Below are 2,045 nucleotides of genomic sequence, written 5' to 3'. Positions count from 1 at the left end.
ATCAATGATACGTGAGAGGCAGAGCTCACCAAAGAGACACGCACTTAAAGCAGTATTTTAACAGCTTTATCAACTTCTCATGATTATGATTTTCCGCAGTTCCTCCTACCACGGTGCCACCGACAACAGTGCCCACAACATTCGTCCCAACTGGTCCAAGTAAGTTCTGTCTACCTGCTGCGACGTATTCAAACTTTTTCCCATTTCATTGAGCGATCTTTTTTTTTACTATAGTGTCGAGTGTATCTATGACTGTTTGTGTTTGGCTGCGTTCTTTATTTTGTGTTCGTGTGTTTTTTTGTGTATGTGTATGTGTGTGAGAGACAAAGAGAGAGAGAGGCAGAGAGAGGGACAAAAATAGACGAAGAAAGAGAAGAAGAAGAAGAGAAAGAAAGAAAGAGAGAGAGAGAGAGAGAGAGAGAGAGAGAGAGAGAGGGGGGGGGGGAATTGGCTGGAGCCAGAAAATGAAAAAAAAGGGAGAATGATAGAGAGTGAGACAGAAATAAAGAAAGCAAGAGAGAGTGAGAGCCAGATATAGGTAGATAGATAGATAGATAGATAGATAGATAGATAGATAGATAGATAGATAGATAGATAGATAGATAGATAGATAGATAGATAGATAGATAGATAGATAGATAGATAGATAGATAGATAGATAGATGGATAGGCAGTAAGGCAGACAGATAGACAGACAGACAGAGGTGAGTGAACAACATCATTAACCCTTATCCTAACTCACAGGCTCCCCCCACCTGTACCATCACGGAAAGGTCACCAAGCAGAGACGAGGCAGCAATGTCGAGATCCAGTGTACCGCCATTGGTCAACCACGCCCACAAATCCATTGGAGGCGACATGGGCACAGGTGAGAAATTTTTTTTATAAAGTTGGTTCATTTACGAAGAAACACACTGGCTGAAAACGTACGGCGGTCTCAGGATCCGTTCTCCAATTTTTGTTAAACACTTAAAGACTGGCAGTATGTTGATGAGCTTCTGTTTAATTTCACCCTTGGCCCCCCGCCCCAACGCTTTTCCGTGTACACGTACTTATAATATACACACACACACACACATATATATATATATATATATATATATATATATATATAAATATATATATATGTATTTATAGATAGATAGATAGATAGATAGATAGATAGATAGATAGATAGATAGATATATATATATGTATATATCGCCCTCTCTCTCTCTCGCTCTCCCCCCTTCTCTCTCTCTCTCTCTCCCTATCTTTCTCCACCTTTCTCATTCATTCTCTATCTCTAAGTTTCTCTCTTTCTATCTATATCTACCTCTAGATTTATCCCAAGCACCCATATCCCTCTCATCGATTAAAACGTCTGAAAGGTTTGATTTTCGCTGATAATTTTGCAATCAGGTGTCACTCTCAGGTCCTCATAGAGAAAGTTAGCAATATTTCAAGGTTCAATTCTTGAGTCTTAAATTGTCTTGAACGGTAGCAAAAAGACTTACGCTGTTGTAGTAAAGATTTGCGCTTAAATAAAGTTTTGACACCCTGAAAAAAGCATACTGTGGAAAGTGACCTGAATATAAAAAACCCAAACACGAACACCGTTTCATTACGGGAATTCAACCGTGTAATAGCACAGGTCTTTGAGAATTTAACAAAACAAAACAGCTGTTCAAGTTCGAATACCCTCTCCCTACAGCTTTCCAAAGAATCGTCTCTGCTCCAAACTGTGATTAAAGGACTTCGATTTCCCTATTCCGTATTCCGGTTCGAATTTTCAATTCTCATTCCTCTTTAATCTGATCCTGTATTGGCATTGTATTCTTTTCCGCAGCAGTGAAGAGTAAACAGCGCCATATTTAACGTCTGAATGGAAAACGCATTAATTTAAGCAATTGTCAAACCACGTGATCTGGGTCCGCTTTTTACATATGAGAAAAAAACACAAAAAACTATCCGGAAAAAGAAATTTTGTTGGCAGGAGTGTCAAACATCGCGTTCTCCCCTTTATTCATATTTCTCTTCCTTCTCCAGTTTTTTTCACCCCCCCC

General features: G+C 39.2%; 1 protein-coding gene across 1 annotated transcript in view; it reads left to right on the top strand.

The window, feature by feature from the left end:
• The window catches only part of LOC101857847 (limbic system-associated membrane protein), a gene marked incomplete in the record, with an annotated part of 55,183 nt that overhangs the window by 47,995 nt on the left and 5,143 nt on the right, over window positions 1-2,045 (top strand). Inside the window, 2 exon segments of the mRNA XM_005089831.3 lie at window positions 100-159; window positions 745-868. Coding sequence (XP_005089888.2) covers window positions 100-159; window positions 745-868 — 184 coding nt within the window.

Source organism: Aplysia californica, unplaced genomic scaffold (genome assembly GCF_000002075.1).
Source record: "Aplysia californica isolate F4 #8 unplaced genomic scaffold, AplCal3.0 scaffold00009, whole genome shotgun sequence".
NCBI lineage: Eukaryota > Metazoa > Mollusca > Gastropoda > Aplysiida > Aplysiidae > Aplysia > Aplysia californica.
Note: the sequence above shows the minus strand (reverse complement) of the source record. Positions and strands in the feature narration are given on the sequence as shown.